Below are 17,809 nucleotides of genomic sequence, written 5' to 3'. Positions count from 1 at the left end.
TAAGTTGATAGATATTTGGTTCCTATGAATAATACTGCTATGAATGTTTGTGTACAAGTTTTTTTTTTTTTCTTTTTTTTTTTTTTGTGGGGCTGTATGTTTTCATTTTTCCCCTGTATGTATTTAGGAGTGGAATTGCTGGGTGCCGTGGTCACTCTACGTTTAACTTTTTGAGGAACCACCAGACTGTTTTCCAAACTGGCTATACCATTTTATATCCCCACCAGCAGCGTGTGAGGGTTGTCAATTCTCTGCTTGTGTTTTCCGGTGTTTCCTGTAATGAGCTGCGCCAGCAGACACCGTGAGTTGCCAGCCTGATAGCCTTTCCCTCCTTCCCGGCTAATAGAATCCCACGTTTGTACATGTCAGCCCCAGGCAATGGAGCATGACTGATGTCACCCATCATGATAATTCTACTCCTCGCTGTCTCAGGAACAGCCCTGAGAGGGGGCTTTGTGTACGGGTAGTGGAGTAAGTGAAGATGCATAGGGGTGTGGGGCGAGTGAAGCCAAACAAGGCACCATAGTCCTGGCCTCCTCCTGGTTCCTGGGGAGCCCTGGCTGGTGAAGCACACCCAGTTGGTTCCCTGGAGGCAGGGAGGCTGCGCTTTCATATTCCCGGCCCAGGCAGCCATTCAGGTGTCCCTGGCTCTGCACCTACAGGCAAAACAGCTCCAGGAGCCGGTGGATCGTCCACTGAGGAGCCCCAGGTGCTGCCAGGCCATTGGAAGCAAACTCATGTTAAAGCAGAGGAGAGGGGCCCAGAAATGGGGAGGGGGCCAGGGGATTGACCGCCCCTCGCAGCCACTTTCCAAGCTCCCTTGCAGCTGGGGCCACCTGTGACCCAGTTCTGGCCAATTAGATGTGGGCAGAGGCAGCTGCGGAGGTGCGGGGCAAAGGTGTTCCATCCAGACCAAGGGTTTGGCTGCAGCCGGCCCCACCTTCCGCCCATCTGCCCTGAATGCACAGATGACGGCACCTGCTCAGCCACCTCGTGTCCTTGAGGGAAGGTCAAGAGCATCGCAAAGACGCTCAGCTGATTTCCTGCACACGCCTACCTCAAGATGTAAAAAAGTATTTTTTTTAAAAAAATGTTTTAGGGCTTCCCTGGTGGCGCAGTGGTTGAGAATCTGCCTGCCGATGCAGGGGACATGTGTTCGAGCCCTGGTCTGGGAGGATCCCACATGCCGCGGAGCGACTAAGCCCGTGAGCCACAACTACTGAGCCTGCGCGTCTGGAGCCTGTGCTCCGCAACAAGAGAGGCCGTGATAGTGAGAGGCCCGCGCACCGCGATAAAGAGTGGTCCCCGCTTGCCACAACTAGAGAAAGCCCTCGCACAGAAACGAAGACCCAACACAGCCATAAATAAATAAATAAGTAAATAAAATTTAAAAAAAAATGTTTTATTTACTTATTTGTGCTGGATCTTAGTTGTGGCAGGCGGGCTCCTTAGTTGCGGCATACAAACTCTTAGTTGCAGTGTGTGGGTTCTAGCGTCCTGACCAGGGATCAAACCCAGGCCCCCCTGCGTTGGGAGTGCAGAGTCTTAACCACTGCACAACCAGGGAAGTCCCTTGAGATTTAAGAAAGTTTGACACATAAGTCCTATTTGTTTAAGCCAGTGTTACTTCCCAATGGTTACATAAGTTTTCTTTCCTTTTAATTGTTCAAGGCTTATTTGAGTTGGAAGGAATAGGAACACACTCTGGTTATCTCAAGTAATAGAAATAATTCGTGGTAGGAAGCCGGGAGCAGCCAGGGTTCTGGAAGAACCGGGCCATGACCTCACTCCTAACTCTCCCCCATTAACGTGCGCTGCCCACCCCCTCGGGGTGCCCCCTCCCCTCATCCTGGCCCAGCGGTGACTCCCTCCCTCGGCTGAGTTCCGCTCCAGGCTGACCCCAGCATCCGGTCAGCACCAGCTCCCGTTGCCCCCTGCTTCTTTCTTTTGGTATTGCTTGGCTCAAATCCTCTCAAAGGCTGGGGGTCCAAGAGCACCTTTTCATGTGAGCCACTTCACAGCTGTCTGGCCGTCCTTGGGTCATGCACGACCCTCAGCTGATGGGCCCCAGCCAGGGGTGGCGGCATCACACGTACAGGTGTCACTTGGAAGGGACGGTGCAGAGGCAGACAACACGGGCGTTACGTCCAGGGCGAGCAACCATGGTTTGTGTAATGAGAGACGGGGGGCGGGCGGGGAGGGAGAGAAGTCTCATAGGAAACGAAAGCAAGCGGGAGGATGTTACTATTTTCAAGTGTATGAATGATCAAGGGAATGGTAGTGAGGACACAGGGGTCCTCATCTGCTCTAAGGCCAAAGCACAACACACACACAGTGGGTGGAGGGGCAAGCGGCGACGTGGAGGCTGCACGTTAGGAACATCCCGACGCCGTAAGTGTGTGGAAGGCAGGCCCAGGTGTCCCTGCAGCACCTCATCCTCCTGCGGTTTAGGTGGGGCCCTGTCTGGGGGTTGCGGGCGCCTTCTCTGCAGTTCTGCTGGTTCTGGGTCCCTGAGGCCACCTAGGGGGTCTAGAACCATCTTCTGGAAGGCCCTCGTTGCACCCAGAGCTTTCCCAGACAGCACCACACTGGGAAGCGGGCTTGTCTTGGGGCAGAAGAAAGCGTCTGGAGTCACAAATCTCCCCCTTGGCTGTTTGTTTCCTCCTCGTGTTTTGGAGAGACTGGGAGAGAGCGCTGGCCGTCATCTTGTCACTGCAGACTCGCTACGTCCTGGCTCTAAGCTAGGGTTGTACTTACACCTGCCAGGCTGTGTGACAATCAGGTCCCATTTTATTGCCCTGGAGAAGCTCCACATGTAAAGAGTTCTCTCTTTACCGTTTGGAAAGCTAGCGGCTGCTGTCTGGGGGACTTGGGCAGGTCTTAGCAACCTCTTTATTTATTTATTTATTATTTATTTATTTTTAAACATCTTTATTGGAGTATAATTGCTTTACAATGTTGTGTTGGTTTCTGCTGTATAACAAAGTGAATTGGCTATACGTATACATATATATCCCCATATCCCCTCCCTCTTGAGTCTCCCTCCCACCCTCCCTATCCCACCCCTCTAGGCGGTCACAAAGCACGGAGCTGATCTCCCTGTGCTATGCGGCTGCTTCCCACTAGCTCTCTATTTTACGTTTGGTAGTGTATATATGTCCATGCCGCTCTCTCACTTCCTCCCAGCTTACGCTTCCCCCTCCCCGTGTCCTCACGTCTATTCTCTACGTCTTAGCAACCTCTTTAGCCCGAGTATCCTCGCTGGGTCTGGACATGGTCCGCAGGTAGTGGTGGCTGTTCTCAGGTGGAAGGAAAGGAAGGGAGAGAGGGGCGAGCGCAGTGGGGGAGGGCCGTCTGCGACAGGTAGGGGAGGGGGGCCGGCGCAGCCGGCCTGGAGCCCTCCCTCCCTCAGGGCCTGGGCAGGAAGGGGTGCCAGGGTCACTGTGGGCCAAGCCCTCCACTCCTTTGTGGACCCCCTGTCGAGGGCGTCCTCCCACCTGTCCCCTGCTGCTGCCGCTTCCCTGCCGGCAGGACATTACCTGACTGGAGTTTAAGACAGTCTTTCCCAGGAGCTCTTCTGGCTTAAGGGGGCCACAGAGCTAAAGAACGGAGCCGTAACGGTGGACTTGGTGGGAGGTCAGCTCGAGAGGTCCTCAGAGCCCTCCGCGCCCCAGAGGAAGCCCCCGCCCCTCCCTCCCTTCACTCGTTCAGTACACGCTAGTCGCTGCCCTCTGTGTGCTGGCACCTGCTTTGGCTACTCCCCTGCCTGGCTGTGGCCTGGCTTGGGCAGGTTTAGGAGGGAACCCGCAGGCCTGCAGGGACCTCTGCTGCCCGTCAGACATTGACACCTCCCCACGTGGGCACCACTCCGTCCGTGAGCAATGGACGGCCGCAGGGCATGATTTATAATCCCTTTCAGGGAATTATTGCTGCTAATGGGCTGAGCCAATTTGTGCTTCCCAAGCGGGGAGGGCAAAATCAATTAATGGAGAGTCTAACATGGCCAGGCCTGATGGCAGAGTGTGGCCTGACATCCGGCAGTGATAAGGGAGATTGGAGGAAAAAGAGGAAAAACACCCCCCCACCAAGATCAATTTCACGTACAGTGGGCAGAGGACGCAGAGCAAACAGAGCAGCTGGACGCGGGCCTCTTTCCATCTGAACGAGCCTGGAGATGAGGGGAAGGCTGGCCCGCCCACCCGCCGTCCAACATCGGTATTCTCTCGAGGAGCCACTTAATAGGCACGTATCCGCACAAGTGAAAAAGGCACGTTCTGGACCGGAACTAAGGGGAGGGGCTTAGGCCCACCCGGCCCAGGGACGTCCCCTGCAGGGGAAAGGGCAGGCGGAGAGAAGGAGCTCTGGTTTCAGACCCTGCTCGTGGCACGTGGGGCCAGAGTGACAAGCTCTGTGTGTGGTTGTCTGGGCTCCTGGCGGTGTCGCCGCAGTGAAGGGTGTGGGAGAGAACTCCTGTGTGGAGGCAGGGGGTGCAGATGTGTGTGGGGCTTTGTCGGCCCTCCTGGGCAGAGAGTAAGATGTCAGGGGAGGTCCAGCCCGACGGGGTGACCAACAGAGGGAGGGGAAAGAGGAGGGGAGATTCGAGGGAAAGGCTCAAGACAAACAAACAATCAAACAAACATACCAGTTATTGGTCTTGTTCAGAAATTTCCATTGTTTATTGGAGTAGCAGGATTCCTTTCTCACGAGAAATCTTTCCCTGAGCCCCAATGTGTAGCGCAGTGGTGAGTGGGGCTCTGGTTGAAGTTGGGGGCGGCTCCCATTTTTACCAGCCCAGAGAGCTGCATGCAAGAGCCCCCCACCCATGATTCTGAAATAGATGTCCTTGCCTAAGCTGGACTGTCCTCGGAGCAGACTCTGAGGCCGAATGTGGTTGTGACTAGTTCATCTGGGAAGTGATCCCAGGAAATGATCGCAAGAAAGAGGGCAAGAGAGACAGGGAGGAAGGCGGCCAACACAGTGTGTGTGACGGAGCAGGTGACTCCTGTGGGCACCGGGGGCTCCACCTTGCTGGGCTCTCGGGGACACCGTGCAGGGCTCACTTGAGAGTTGTCCCCAGGGCGGAAGGAGGCTGGGGTGTTTACCCACCAGCTCCTGTCCCTGTCAGCTGAGGATTGCTCCAGGGCAGGTTACCTCCTGCACTGCCGGCTTGCCCCGCACACAGGCCGTCAGAAGGCTCACCTCACCTGTTTCTCTTCTCTTGGGGATCAATGTCCTGTACTGCCTTTGCTCCCATGTCTGAAAACCGTTGTTTTACAGTTTTGTCTAGTCTTCAGTTGCTTAAAGAAGGAGGCTAACTCAGGTCCCTGTCGCTCTATCATGGCCATAAGTGGCAGTCCCACTTTTTCACGTACAGCGTGCTCTCAAGTGCCTTTTGATAGGCAGCACGGAGGGACGGAATGAACTCTGAGAAATTCCGGGTCTAGTCAGGGACTGTCTCTGGGTTTCAATTTCTGTAGCTGTTGCTACAATTAATGCTTCATAACTAACCACCCCAAGTCTCAGTGGCTAATGACAAACCAGCCATTTATTTTCAGGAGGATGGGTCTTTGGGTCAGCCAGGGCGCAGCTGACCTGGGCTGGGCTTGACGGGGAAACTCTGCTCCAGGCTCCGGCGCTGCGGGGCTTGGCTCCAGGCTGCAGGCCGGGGTCAGGTCTGCTCACTGCATGTTCTGGGATGTAGGCTCAGGGGGCAGCACCTGCCCAGGGCATGATCTTCCCAAGCAGATCACTGGCGTGCAAGAGACAGGCCCAACCATGCAAGCACGTTTCACGCCTCTGCTTGTATCATATCTGCCAATATCCCACTGACCAAAGCAAGTCACAGGGCCAAGCCCAAATTTAAGGGGTAGGTAGGGAAGTGTACTCTGCTCCCATGAGGCCACGGCAAAGCTTTGGATGTACAATTCTATTACAGGGGGTGAAGAATTAAGGCTAGTTATTCAATCTACCACAGTTTCTCTATCTGCTTTCTAAAACTCCCCCTTTTCAAGATCCGAGAAAGTCACATTCCACACCTCCCTCTTCCTAACGCTTCCTGCCAAGGGACTGGCGGAGCCAGTTCAGTTCTAGTAGGAACTGGGCTGGGTCACTGGCCAGGCCGCTTTCTGGAAGACATTTTGGAAAGCTCCACATTTCGGCCTGGAGTGAACTCAGATACTCTGGGCCTCTTCATGGCTCCACTGAGCCTGGGTGCATTGCTGGAGAGTCTTTTCAGAACCTTTCATCCATTTCTCCCATTTGCAGGGGCCAAAGAGCTTTGGGGAAGATGCCCCGTGGTGGAGCAGGTGTCCACGTCAGAGGCCAGCTTCCCTTGGGAGGGACTTTGGGAGCTGTGTTCCTCTCTTCTTCATTTCCTCTCCTGCCTTAGTGATTGTTCTGGGAGGTGGATCTGCACCCTGCATGGGGCCACACCACATGTCCCTGTCAATAAGGCCTTTGGATCCAGGAGATAACTTCTTGGCAGGGGAGCTACAGTCTACACACTATAAGTAGCTCCAGAGGGCCGGGGCACTAAGGTGTGCCAGGTACACTGAGGCTGTTTCTGACGGACTCTGGCCCACTCCACGCCATCCTCAGGGCTCTCGAGAGACAGAGAGTGTGCGCGTATTTATGTGTGTGCCCTGTGGACTCCTGGGGAGGTTTTTAGAATCAGGCTGTAAGGGCTGTTTGGCCTCCCCCGGTTCTATGGACTTTCCTGAGGACTTACCACGTGCCATAGAACTGCGAGGGCCACAGTGCCCAGTGGGCCTCAGTCACAGAGCCCGAGGGAGGCCGTGGGGGCCTGAGAAGCAGGAGAGCTGGTTCTGACTCTGACACTCATGAACTGAGTACCAGCTCGTGCAGGGGACACAGTGATGAGCAGGACAGACAGGTCCTTGTTGTCATGGAGCTTTTAGTCTTGGAGGTGGTGGTGGGGTTTGCAGGCCATTAAAAAATAAGCAACTAGGGAATTCCCTGGCCGTCCAGTGGTTAGGACTCCTCATTTTTGCTGCCATGGGCCCAGGTTCAATCCCTGGTCGGGGAACTAAGATCCCACAAGTCACGCGGCACGGCCACAAAAGGAAAAAAAAAAAAAAGCAAATAAAGAAAGATGTCAGGTAGTGATGATGAAAATATAACAGAGTGATGGTCACTCTAGTTGGGGTGATCAGGGAAAGCCCCCCGAGGAGAGGACATTTGCCACTAACTGGCTATATATCAACAAACTGGTCCTCCCGTTCGCTTTAGTTTTCTAATGATAAAAATGAGGGTGCGGGAGGAGCTCTTTGGGCCTGCCTAGCTTTGAAATGTCATGACCTAGCTTCTCCTGCATGATCCTTTTACCCAGACCTGAAAAGGGGTGGGGGAAGCCGATTATGCCGTGTTCTCTCTCTGCTCTCTCTCCGGGGCGGCGAGGGCCTGCACTTAGGGGACAGAGATAATGGGAGCAGTGCACAAGCGCTTTTATTCAGTTGGCTTCATCTCCAGGTGCCATCCCCCTCCCCCCTCCACTCCCCTCCCCCGCTGCAGCTGGCTTGGACCCTTGCTGCCAGGACCCTGAGGCAGGCGGCAGTTCCCCTAGGGGCTCCGGGGTGGGCGTGGGGCGGCCCACCCGCCGGGCCGCTCGATCTGTGTCTGGACTGCTGAGAGGGCTCCTGAGACGAGACCCCCAGACGTTCCCCCCGTGGGAGCGGGGAGAATCGGCCCAAATCCTGCAGAGCCCTAAGAGGCGGGGTGAGGGCGAGGCCCAGGGCACCCACACTGCCCCTCTCAGCTCTCTGCAGAGCTCCCGGAGCCGTCCGCTGCTCTCTGGGTGCTGCCATGTCCTTAGACCTTGCAGCGGGGCAGCGGGGGTGGCTCCTTGGAGATACAGCTGATTCAGGCACCGCCTACGGGTCGTCCAGGCCATGGCGGAGGGTCCGGCCTGGGAGATCAGGACTGGCCATCAAGATGCCCTGGATTCCACTGCCTTGTCTTTGGCTCTGACCTGCTGTGTGGCCTGCCCCAGCCATTCCTGGGCTTCTCAACCAGGGGCTGGGGCAGGGAAGCGGGTGGGTAAGTAGCTAAAAATAACCCATTATTATTTCCCCCTCATTCTACCAGTGTGAGCTTCCCCTGCCACTACACTAGGATGGTACTATTTCACAGTCTCAAAGTTTCTGATCGTCTGCATGAAACACCACCACAGGAGTGAGCTAAAGCCCTCATCCCGCCCCAGCACCCTGGCATTGCCTGGCTGCCAGCGGCTCCGGCACCCACAGCAAGGATGGCACCGTAAGCCTGGCCCCAGCCTCACTGGCAGCCTCCGAGATATCATCCTTAAAGAAGCAGCCCCTCCACCAGAATCAAAGTCACCAGTTGCCCCCAGCAGCCCACAGATCACTGCTGAAGACAGGGCCTTCATCTGTACTCCGTTCTTGCTGCCACAATGCACGGTGGACGCTTATTGGAAACCTGAAAGGAGACAAGTGTTCTTGGTTAGGCTGTGCGTGGAGCACGGACCCCTCCTGGCTGGAAGGGCAAGGGGAGGAGGCTGCAGGTCACCACTCTGGGTGTCGGGCAAGGCACCTCTCAGGGCCTAACTTCCCGGGGGCTGCATTTACCCCCCTTTGCAAAGGTTTCATCTCTCTGACTCAGGACCCACCCTCGTTCTCCTATCCCGTGATTTTCACTGACCCTCCTACTTAACTCTCGCAGAGATTCTCTCCTTGCTTTTTGCCCCAGATGTTCATTATATTCCATGATGGTTCCTCCTGACCACGTGGCTCCATCCTGTCGCCTCCCATAGCTGGATATGGAGAAGGGTTCTCTGGACTAAGAAGCAGGACCCCTGAGTTCTAGCCAGGATGGTCCCCAACCCGTGGTGTGACTTTGGGCAAAACGTGTTTGTTCTCTGGGCCTCACTTCCTCATTTCCAAATCGCTGGAGCAGACAAGGTACCTGGAAAAAGCAAGGTAGCCAGCACAGCTCCTTGCTTCGCAAAGAGTGGTCCACGGACCAGCAGCATTGGCATCTCCAGGAGCTTGTTAAGAAATGCAGAATCTTGGGCCCCACCCAGACTCACCAGACCAGAAAAGTGTGAGAGCTAGTGTGAGTGACGTGCAGTTAATTTGCTTAAAGTTTGGCTATCATAATAAGAACAAAAGGAAATTTCTGAAGATTCTCAGGTAAAGAACAGAGTGTTTAAAAAAAATTGCAGCAGGCAGAGAGATTGAGGGGTGAGGCAGCACAGGCAGCTGGGTGTGGCCGTGGGGACCTGGCAGTGGGAGAGTGTGGGCGTGGTCCGCTTGCTGTTGCTGGGGGAGAATCGGTAATTCTCTGGGACACATCGAATGTGGGAGATAATGGGGAGGAAGAGATTGAAAATAATTCAAGGCTGTGAGCCCTTGGTCCTTCAGACCTAGTTCTGTGTGCAAGACCCCAGGCAGGCCTCACTGTTTAATTAAATGGAGATGGTCCTTATTTTTAAGACGTTCCTAGCTGTCCTGATTGAATCCCCAGGACAGGAAGGGAGAATGTCAGACACACCAGAGCATGGGAAGGTAATGTGCTCTAGTCACCCTGGACCCATGGTTCCCAGCTCTGCTACAGATTGGAAACCCGTGGGGAGCCCTTTGGAATCCTCCTACCCAGGCCGCTCCCAGGACGGGTTAAATCAGAATCTCTGGGGTGGGCCCGGGCGATTCTGAGGGTCAGCCAGGCTGAAACCCACTGCTTTCATCTCTCTATTCCAAGAACTGGCGAGGGCAGGTACCGGGGACCACGAGGAATGTGGCTGCTGAGCAAGTCACGGGTCTGATGCTTCCTGTGCCCCACTGACAAGCAGCCAGGGCCAGGACTAGTGGGAAGGAGTCTGAGCCAGCTCCCACCCCAGGGCTGTCACTTGCCCCCCAGACACTTGCCTGCGGTGATGACTGGGGGTAGGGCTGGGGCCGAGAAGAAACGGCGCAGGGCTGGGCTCAGAGTGCGCAAGACGCCAAAACACAGCTCCTCACATAGACGGACCTCAACCCACGACAGATGTGCCATTTCCAGTTCACTCTTTACTTTATGAACCTTATTTAAGTGATGGAGCTCTCAGTCTATATTGGGATTTTGTGACTGTAGATTCCCAGAATGGAGGGTACTGCTGCACCATTTACCAGACAATCACTGGTCTGTGTGGGACCAGTTCTCACCACAGAGGCCAACTTCCCCGATGATGGCTCCCTGGCGCTCAGCAGTTTACAGGGGACTTTTATGGACGTTGTCTCAGGAGAGGCTGACCACCCAGGCAAAGGTGGAATCTGAACTTGACAGATGTGACAGGGAGGCTGGAGGAGGTGACCTGCCCAAGGTCTCCCATGGCGGAGACAGCCCTTGTGTTTGGGTCTCTTCCCTCCCAGATCTGTGTTCTTTCCACTTCCCTGGGCGGGCTCCTGACTGAAGGAGAGAGCCGGGGGCTTTTCAGAACAGAGGTGGTGGGGCTGGGAGCTCAGGGGGCTTTGAGCCTCTTCCTGGCACCAGCTGGAGAAGAGGGCGTCGTGGTCACGGCGGTCACACCAAGGTTCCCGTCCAGACAGAAATACTTCCAAACTCAGGGATTAAGGAAGATTAAAAAAAAACAACAAAAGGCACTCTAGAAAGGGGTTAATCTCTTAAAGCCATCCTTGGCAGTTAGAAACAGCAGATTTGACACCATGGATGACTAACGCCCCTTACGGGGGAGATACACCTGTCCACGTGCGCCCCGGGCAGGGATTTAAACGCTCCACAGCTTTTCCACGAATCCTAAATCAGGTAGATTCATCCTGGCCCTTGGTGAAGTCTAAGAGCTGGACAAGCTGGGCGAGGCTTGCGTTAAATCACTCCTTCTGGGCTCCTGCTCCCAGGCTGACGGTCACAAATTCCCCATAATGAGCACTTCTGAAGGAGCCCAGGCAGACAGCGCCGCTAAATTAAGAGCAGAGGGGCCCAGGCCAGGGGAGAGGGAGTGTTTGCTTTGGCTGGGGAAGTGCCTGGGCCCCGGCCTGTGTGTTTGCCTGCCAGGCAGGCCTGATAAGTGAGCTGCGTAGAAAGCGCTGCGCGGTGGGACCTGGGCCATCTGTGCATCGGGAGAGGCTGCACCTGCTGCTTCTCAGCCCCGACCTGGCCGGAGAGGGACCCTTTGTCACCCTGTTTTCAGCTTCCCTGTGGCCCCATGGTCACTAAGAACCTGGGATTTTTTTCCTTCCCTTGAGAATAAAAATTGAACCCTCGAACTTCTGTTTGTTTTGATGAATTACTTCCAGGCTGCTGTTTGTTTGGAGAACAAAGCTCCCCAGCTGCAGGGAGGGTGGAGGCCAAGAGAAAACACCGGCCAGCAGGGTGGCTTTCCAGACAGCACGGTCCAGTGGAGAGAGCACGGGAGGCCAGGGTCCTCCTGGCTCTGCCATTTGTGAGCAGTTTCCTCTCCTGTCAAAAGGGGGGATCACACTCTTGGCTCTGGGTACCTTACAGGAGTGTTGAGGGAATAATATATGCGAAAAAAACGTATAAGTGGTAACCTGCCATACGCATCGTAATAAAAGCACCCCAATCTTCGGCCCAGCTTTCTGCACCCGCTGGGCCTGGTGTCAGCAGGAAGACGCCATCCTGACATAGACCTTGGGTGTCTGCCTCTTCTCTTCTGAGAAGGTTGGATGATCACATCTCTATTACGTGTACAAAAGCTAAGTAAACATAACGTTGAAGTATTGCTTATTTGTAGACTTCTTGACGGGACAAATAACGGTTGATTTTTATGAATCTGTTCACTGTGGGGTGTGTCCCCCAACCCCAAAAGCCAACACTCCCTCCACTTATGTCCTGGACATCATCCCCTCCAATTCCTCAGAGAACTTTCTCTCCTGCAGTTTTGGTCCTCTTTCCCAAATCATAAATTCCCTTCCCCCCACACCCAGCACTGGGCCATTCCTTTCAGTATATAAACGAGTCTTCATGACCCTCACATGTCCCGTTCAGGCGGCGGGTAAGTCCAGGCCACCCTCCCCCTGGACCTTCCTGGGAAGGTACTTCCCCGAGAACTGCGGGCTCCTGGTCCTCCACAGCCTACACTACACACAGCAGCCAGAGCGAGCTTTCGAAAGCCCTGATCAGATCACATCACGCTATGGTTTAAATTCTTCACAGAGCTCCCACCACTCCTGGAATGCAAGCCAAGGCCCTTACCCTCACCTACAAGGTCCACGTGATCTGGCCTTGCTCCCTGGCTCGGCTCCCCCAGCCTGTAACCAAGCCAAGCTCCTTCCCCTCCAGGGCTGGTCACGTTCTGCTCTTCCCAGACTGAATGGAAGGTTCACTTCCAGAACCGTATGGCTACGCCATCCTCACTATTCAGCCATCAGTTTCAAGTTCTCCCCCAACCCAGTCTCCCCGGGGATCTCTACACATTACATATTTCAGCTACTTTAAAGCACTTATTGGCACCTCGGATGACCTTATGTCTTTGTTGATGTGGTCATTGTCTGTCTCCTTCCTTCCAGAATGTCAAGGGCTTGAGTCTGTCTTGTTCACTGATATGGCCCCAGCACTGGTACAGGGCCTGACATACAGATGGTGCCTAATAAATGCAGTGTTCATTCACTGATTGGCTGTTCAGTATTGTTCTGTGTCTGATACACATCATTAGAGTATTTGGGGGAGAGATGGAGCCTTGGAGAGCACTGAATCTGAATTCAATTTTCTTTTTTAGACAAGGAACCTGAGGATGAGAGAAGGCAAGGTATGTGGTCAAGGCGTCACGGCAGGTTGGTGGCAGAGCCGGCGGGTCCCAGGTCTCAGAAAAGACTTGACAATGGTGCTGATGCTGCTGATGCTAGTGGTGAAGACAGAACAGTCAGCAGGCTGGCATCCCAGCGAGGGGGAGGACGGTATGACAAAGGCCACCCTTTCCTTGGGGTGCTCTGTCCATATGCAAACCTCCTACTATCTAAACTGCAGGGAGCTGGCGGTGAAGCTGCGTGTAGGCCTCTCGGGGCAGGTGTCGGACATCATAGGGTCCAGGTCGGCTGTCTCACCCATCAGGGTGCCTTGCTGCCAGGTGAAAGCAATGCCAAGCCTGACTAGTAGCCTTTGGATTACAGTGCTGGGCTGAGGCTAAGACTAAAAGCAGGGCTGGGGTAGGGGGCCCCGGATGGAGTCTAGTCCCTGTGGGTCTCCAGGGAGAAGGAAGGAGAAGAGAAGGCCTGTCCACGGTGGCTGGGTAGGTGCCAAGACGAAGGGGAGAGGTCAGTGATGGAGGCCAGGAAGGGCCTTCTCTTTCTCTTCCTGTTTCTGACACACCACATATTTCTTCTGTAACTGTTACCATGTCCTCAGGCCTGGGCTTTCAAGTGGTGTTTACATCTCCAACTCGCTGGCAAGGACCACGCTCCAAATGGAGAGTGAAATTTTGAGCCAGGGGTTAAACAAGGTACCAAACCATCACTCAGCCCTTCCTGTTTGGAGAGGGCTGGGCAGAGGGGAGTGGGCTCTGGGGACAGGCAACAAGAGGAGCTGAAGATCTGGAGGAGGGAGAGCAGCTTTGCCAAGCAGGGCAGGGGCACCTGGGCCAGCCACCCCCTTGGCCTGTCTCGGTGTGTCCGATGCTGCCTTCTGGGGCTTTCTCCAGGAGGAGGCCAAGGCAGGCACACGTGAAGTGACTGCAAGGCCAGGCCCGAGGCTTTGGGAACATTCGGGAAGCTTCCAGCTTCCTCGGCTCATTGTTGCTCTAGCCTCCCCACCTTCACCGCCCCTTGACCATGGCCCTGGAGGAGCCGCCAGGGAAGGTGCACTGACCTGTCCTCTGCAGGATGCTCTGTCTGGCCTTGATGAACGCCAGGATGTCGGAGTCTGTCCGGCTGTCCCCCGTGAGCGGGACCGACGACACTGGCCTCTCTGGGATCCTGGGGACAAGCACAGGTCACACTTTACTACGCCTTATGTTTGGCCCCAGCGCTCACCTTTCCATAGTGCTTGCCCGCGTTCACTGACTGGATCTCACCCAGGGGCTGCGGGCTCCTGCCTCCTCGCCCCCCTCCTTCTCTGCAGCCCCCACAGCAATCCTTCTGCACCCAGACGAGGCACGTGTCCCCCAGTCCTTTGGCTCAAACCCTTAGTGGCTTCTCATCACTCTTGGAATGAAATTCAAACTCCGTCTCTGTGTGATGTGGGCCCATTCACTGTGCTCCGGCCATCCTGCTACTCTGTTACACCAAGTTTCTTCTGGCCTCAGGCCCTTTGCCTTGCTGTCTCCTCTTCCTCTGGGCTGCTCTCCCCTCAGACTCTTACACAGCTGCACACGCTTTCTCTCAGCACCTTCTCCATCCCCTCACCCCACCTTCCTCTCCCTGCACCCACACCCCCCCACCCCTAACTTACCCAAACCAAGCCCATTCTACCCGGGGCCAGATTCCTTCAGCACCCAACTTAGATGTCGTATCCTCTAGGACGTGTCCCCACTGCATCCCCGTCCCCTACCATGGCTTAGCTAGTTGCTCCTGAGACAGAGATAAGTCTTCTCCCTTCTCTCCTTAAAAACAGAACCATAATATTTAGCCCAGGAAGTTGCCACATTAAAAAACTGCATTTCTCAGCCTTCTTTGCAGCTATGTGTGGTCAGGTGACCAGGTTCTGGCCAATGAGATTTGTAAGAAGTGAAATCCCCTTAAAAAGGGAGGGATGCATGTCAACTTCTCCCTCCTCTTTTTCCATCCACCTCCTATACATAAAATCCCCCTTGAGAAAATTCAAAGCAAGGTACTCTCCTGGCTCTGCCAAGCGTCCATCCTCACACCTGTCACTCCACACAGCAGGTGACAGTATCCACTCTCTTAGAAGGCAGCAAGGATTATAAATAACAAAGGGTTGTTCGTTATCACATGTAATTTTTGGCGTTCCAGCTGCAAGTCAGCTAGAAGTGCTAAAGCAGAGTTGCGGCAGGGAGCCTGGGACAGCTCTGCAACTGTGTGTTCTGTCCAGGGTTGGGAGGGATGGTGGGTGGAATTCACCCTTGGACGGCCTGCCTGCCACGGGAAGAAGGGCATGCAGGTATTCTAGTCAGAGGGCATGGAGACACGTGCTGGGGAGAGGCCTCGTCGGCTTTGTTCATCCTGGAGTGAATGGCTCACAAGCCTGAGGCCAGGCTTCTCAACTCCATGCCCTTCCCTGCCTGGGGACTCTGCACAGGGCTGGTGGGCCACGTGGAACTGCCCCTGGGCTGGCTCCTTTTCCTTGAATAGCTCCAGGTACATCATTTACAAGGATACATGAAGCAGCTCTGCCTGCATGGGGCCCCAGCGACCCTGGGGAAAATTCCTTGGCTCTGGGAGTTGGCATCTGTGAGAGATCCCAGGGAATTCCTGGGGTACCAGGGCGGAGGCCTGCCCTGGGCTCTGTCTGTGAGGCCACCCCACAAGGGGCTCCTTGGGTTGTGAGGGAAGCAGATTGGTGATTTCAGCCTGCTGCACCCACGGCAGCGGCTGTCACAGGTGTCAGAGAGGGAAGACCACAGACCTGTCCTCCAGTAGGGTGCTGGGGCTGCTCTGCTCCTGGCTGTGCAGGAGGGGGCCAGGCGAGGGCAGGATTTTCCTGGCATACACATCACTGCAAGAGACAAGTCGATGAAAGAAAAAGGTATGGGAGGAGGTTTACAGAAGAGAAATTTAGAGTTTATATCTAGGAGCTGTATGGACTGAAAGTTTGTCTCCCCAAAGTTCATATGTTGACATCGAATCCCCAGTGTGATGGTATCTGGAGGTGGGGCCTTGGGAAGGTAATTAGTTTGGATGAGGTCATGAGGGTGGAGCCCCCATTATAGGATCGATGCCCTTATAAGAAGAGGAGGAGAGATCAGAGCCATCTCTCCACCAGGTGAGGGCACAGAGAGGAGGCAGCTGTTTGCAAACTAGGGAGAGGGTTCTTACCAGAAGCGGATCCTGTGGACCTTGATCTGGGACTTTCCAGTCTCCAGAACTGTGAGAAATAAATAAGTCCCTGTTGTTTAAGCTGCTTAGTCTATGGCATTCTGCTACGGCAGCCCAAGCTGACTATGGCAGAAGCCAAGAATCCTCTGTTGTGGATGATGATTAGTCAGTTCAAGCTGCTATACCAGAATACCATAGACTGGGTGGCTTAAACAACAGGAATTTATTTCTCTCTGGAGGCTGGAAGTCTGAGATCAGGGTGTCAGCATGGTCAAGACTGCTGACTTCTCTTTGTGTTCTCACATGGTAGAAAGAGAGTGAGCTAGGTCTCTGGCCTCTTCTCATCAGGGCACTAATCCCATTCATGAGGGCCCCACCCTCATGACCTAAAGGCCCACCTCCAAAGACTATCACTTTGGAGGTTAGACTTCAACATATGAATTTTTGGAGGACACATTCAGTTTATAACATTCTGCCCCTGCCCCTCCCCCCATTCAAGTCCTTCTCATGTAAAATACATTCATTCCATTCCACCAGCCCCCGACTTATGCCAGCATCAACTCTAAAGTCCAAAATCTCATCCATTGAAATATCATCTAAATCAGATATGGGTGACACTCAAGGTATGCTTCATCCTAAGGCAAAAATGCCTTGCCAGCTGTGGACCTGTAAAACCAGACAAGTTATGTGCTTCCAAAATGCAATGATGGGACAAGCATAGGATAGACATTTCCATTCCAAAAGGGAGAAACAGGAAAGAAGGAGGGAGTGACAGGTCCCAAGCAAGTCCAAAACCTAGCAATGCAAACTCCATGAGATCCTAGGGCTTGAGAACAATCCTCTTTGGCTTGACGCTCTACCCTCTGGACCCACTGGGGTGAAGATCCTGTCTTCTGGACCCATGGGTGGAGTTGCTGCTGGGCTCTGCTGGGCAGGGGTCGTGCCCTCATAGTTCTGCTGATCGGCCCCACCCCCACAGCTTTGGGCAGAGGCTGTCTGGATTGTTGAAAGCAAGGCTATGGTCCCCCCTTTTGAAATGGAGGAGGCAGCTGTGATGATCTCTGAATTGCCTTTGGGGTCATTCTTCCCTTGTCTTGAAGGATAGTGCCCATTCACAACAGAATAGCTCTATGGTCCTGTCCTGTGAGGTCCAAGAAGTCCACCAGCCTTCCTTTCCTCCTCCCATCTCCTTCTGCTTCAGTTCAGTCTGGCAGTTTTCCTGCTGGGGAGGCTGATGAAGTCTGGGATTCATACCCACACTAATCTCCTAGCGTTCTCTTCTGAAGATGTTTTCTCATTTTTTGCTGTATGGATAGGCTGACAATTTTCCAAATCTTTAAGTTCTAGTTCCTTTTTGCTTAATAATTCCATCTTCAAATCTTTCCTCTCTTCTTGTATTTTGCTATAAGCAGTCAGGAGGAGCCAAGCCTCTCCCTCAACACTTTGCTTAGAAATCTCCTCAGCTAAATGTCCAATTTTATCTCTTGCAAGTTCTTCTTTCCACAAAACGCTAGAACATGAACACAATTCAGCCAAGTTCTTTGCCACTTTATAACAAGATCACCTTTTCTTCACTGTCCAATAACATGTTCCTCATTTCTGTCTGAGACCTCACCAGAATGGCCTTTACCATCTATATTTCTACCAACATTCTCTACGTGATTATTTCCGTATTCTCTAAGAAGATAGCAGATTTCTCTACAGCTCTCCTCTTTCCTTTCTGAGCGCTCACCAGAACTGCTTTTAAAAGTCCATTCATGACAACCTCAGCATCTTCTAGCACGTGCTTCAAAACTCTGACAGCCTCTACCCATTACCTGGTTCCAAAACTGCTTCTACATTTTTAAGTATCTGTTATAGTAACACCCCGCTTCTGGTACTAATTT

General features: G+C 53.8%; 1 protein-coding gene across 1 annotated transcript in view; it reads right to left on the bottom strand.

Annotated features, from left to right (window-relative positions):
- Positions 1-8,371: 8,371 nt before the first annotated feature.
- Positions 8,372-17,809, bottom strand: part of KIF6 (kinesin family member 6) — a 397,162-nt gene continuing 387,724 nt past the window's right edge. Inside the window, exons 20-23 of the mRNA XM_059937468.1 lie at positions 15,935-15,972; positions 15,514-15,616; positions 13,798-13,904; positions 8,372-8,454 (exon numbers count right to left, since the gene is read on the bottom strand). Coding sequence (XP_059793451.1) covers positions 8,444-8,454; positions 13,798-13,904; positions 15,514-15,616; positions 15,935-15,972 — 259 coding nt within the window. The 3' untranslated portion in view covers positions 8,372-8,443. The remainder of the gene's footprint in view (positions 8,455-13,797; positions 13,905-15,513; positions 15,617-15,934; positions 15,973-17,809) is intronic.

The sequence above is a fragment of the Balaenoptera ricei genome, chromosome 11, assembly GCF_028023285.1.
Source record: "Balaenoptera ricei isolate mBalRic1 chromosome 11, mBalRic1.hap2, whole genome shotgun sequence".
Lineage (NCBI taxonomy): Eukaryota > Metazoa > Chordata > Mammalia > Artiodactyla > Balaenopteridae > Balaenoptera > Balaenoptera ricei.
This window is presented reverse-complemented; position numbering and strand designations above follow the sequence as displayed.